Source organism: Stegastes partitus, unplaced genomic scaffold, assembly GCF_000690725.1.
Source record: "Stegastes partitus isolate 25-593 unplaced genomic scaffold, Stegastes_partitus-1.0.2 Scaffold1492, whole genome shotgun sequence".
Classification (NCBI taxonomy): Eukaryota; Metazoa; Chordata; class Actinopteri; family Pomacentridae; genus Stegastes; species Stegastes partitus.
Window position 1 is genome coordinate 3,121 of NW_007579223.1, and position 2,420 is coordinate 5,540.

Here is a 2,420-nt window from a genome sequence, read left to right on the forward strand (position 1 = left end):
AACTGCTATTCACATTCAGTCATGTTTTATTAAATCTTCTACTTGAGCCTTCTCCTTTTAAAATATTAATGATTCTGTGTATTTTACAGCATGAGAAGGCCTCTAGGCTCATGTTTGACCACCTAGTGGATGTCAATGGTTTGGAGCGGCTGATGAAGAAGCATGGCCTGATAGTAGACGAGAAAAACGATAAAAATGACCTGGTCTTCATCAAAGAGCTGATTGAAGGAAATCCCCCGAGTGACAAAGTACAAGACGAGACATCAATCAGTTCTTGTGTGAATTTTATGAAATCAATCAATACCATCTTCACTGCACAAGTAAATGTCTAATACCACTGTTCTGATGTTATCCCCACAGTGGCAATGTAAGGGCCGGGACGAGAGCAAGTCCTTCCTCTATGAAATAGTGGCAAACAAGCTGAATGGAATTGATGTGGACAAGTTTGACTACTTTGCCAGGTGGATTTTGCTTTAGTGTTGAATCTTTTGGTGTAAAGTGAGGTCCTACTGTGTACTACTTCCCCTGAACAATTACAATATTCTCCAGATTAGTTTTACTATATGCAACAATCTCAAGGGTGATTTGGAGAGTTCAACAGAATACTTGTATTTTGATTCATGTATATCCTCACTCGGTCTTGTCTTAGGGACGCCTACCACCTGGGCATACAGAGCAACTTTGACCATAAGCGCTTCATCATGCTTGCCAGGGTGTGTGAAGTGGACGGACTGAAGCACATCTGCTCTAGAGACAAGGTGGTCACTTATGCCTTCTATCTGCTTTAACGCTGCAGTTAATTCATGTGATTACCTGTGACTAAACTATAGGTCATATTCTCATCAGGAGGTGGGCAATCTATATGACATGTTCCACACAAGGTACTGTCTCCACAGAAGAGCCTGTCAACACAAAGCAAACACAGCCATACAGATTATGTGAGTACCTTCCCTACCATGCTGGTATCCTACAACATTTACCTCCTGTTTGATGTAACTTATTGAATTTGATTCATGATTCTCTTTATCATATATGATGCAGCAACATATTCCCAAAAGTGACAGTTTGTTGGGTCTGTTGTCCAGGATCAGTGATGCCTTCTTAAAAGCAGATGAGCACATCCAGATTGAGGGCTCAGGAGGGAAGATGTTCACTCTGTCCACAGCCAAAGATGACATGGAGGCCTACACCAAGCTGACAGGTCAGTGGATGCTAATTGTGCCATGTTTAATATACATTATCCACTCACCAGCCAAGGTCACTGTATCGGGTGCACCTTGNAATATCGATGACAGAGACATTCTCTGTGTGCAGATTGCAGGTCTTTGCCATGACCTGGGTAAGTCATACACACCTTTCCTGTCATACGTGTTTCTTATTTTGAATGGTATTTAATGGGTGTGATTAACTGTAAATATGAAAGTGAAACAATCCACAAATTGCAAACAGCATTTTGTTGTTATTGCCACGGATGCATTAGATTACAACAAATCAAGTCCTCAACAAAGGCAGAAAATAAAAATAACGTTTGGATAGGGTTATGTTGTCATTTTCATTAGTCTGAAAGACAATGTTGCAAACACTTGTATACATGTAAATGATTCTTCATGTATTCAGTCACTCCCTATAACAGATACCCAATACGTTCCTCAACAGTAAGTCAAGATTTTGGACTCTTATCAGTTTGAGTTATTGTTAAAGTGTAGTTACTTGTTTCTGGAAATTCAGTGAAATTTGTCCTCAATTTGACATTTTATTTTGGACTATACTCATGTCTACTGGTATTTGTTTGCACTGCTGAAGACAATGTTGCCATTGTACCTTCTTCATCAGAACTGAATGGCGGAAAGTACTGACTCTGCAGCAGAAAACAATTATAGGAAATGAGATAACAAAAATGTAACCAGTAAAATACAAATATATATTTTGATACAAAGCAGTAATTTGGGATACAGGCTTGTCTCCAATATTAATAAGTTTAAAATGAAAATGTCTGATAAGACACAATCACCAGGAGGTTGTTTCATGTCTCTTTCTCTATATCTAGGACATGGCCCCTTTTCTCATCTGTATGATGTAATGTTCATCCCCGAAGCATGCAAAGATGAAAAATGGACGGTAAGAAAAATCACAGTACTTTTGTTGTCGAATGTGTTTGACACAAAAGTCAACCACAAAACTGAAGCATACATTAAAAAAAAACACACACATGCATCTAGTAGCATGCCGTAAATACACTACATAGTTGTACACCAGCGCTAATCCATTATCTATGCACCGCTTAATCCTCACTATTCCAGCTGACTCAGGGGACACCCTGTCTCTACACTTAGAGACAGACAACCAAGCACACTTGCATTCACACCTACAGACAATTTAGGAGGACCAATTAACCTCAACATGTTTTTGGACTTGTGGGA

At 39.3% G+C, this 2,420-nt stretch overlaps 1 protein-coding gene and 1 long non-coding RNA gene across 2 annotated transcripts in view; both read left to right on the forward strand.

Annotated features, from left to right (window-relative positions):
• Nucleotides 1–62: 62 nt before the first annotated feature.
• LOC103370867 (deoxynucleoside triphosphate triphosphohydrolase SAMHD1-like) overlaps nt 63–2,420 on the forward strand; it is a 12,279-nt gene continuing 9,921 nt past the window's right edge. The window contains exons 1-5 of the mRNA XM_008300038.1: nt 63–248; nt 361–461; nt 650–758; nt 847–938; nt 1,086–1,201. Of these exons, the coding sequence (XP_008298260.1) occupies nt 69–248; nt 361–461; nt 650–758; nt 847–938; nt 1,086–1,201 (598 nt within the window). The 5' untranslated portion in view covers nt 63–68. The remainder of the gene's footprint in view (nt 249–360; nt 462–649; nt 759–846; nt 939–1,085; nt 1,202–2,420) is intronic.
• Nucleotides 1,282–2,094, forward strand: LOC103370858 (uncharacterized). Its single transcript, XR_520910.1, has 2 exons — nt 1,282–1,339; nt 2,048–2,094. It is a non-coding gene; the product is annotated as an uncharacterized LOC103370858 (long non-coding RNA).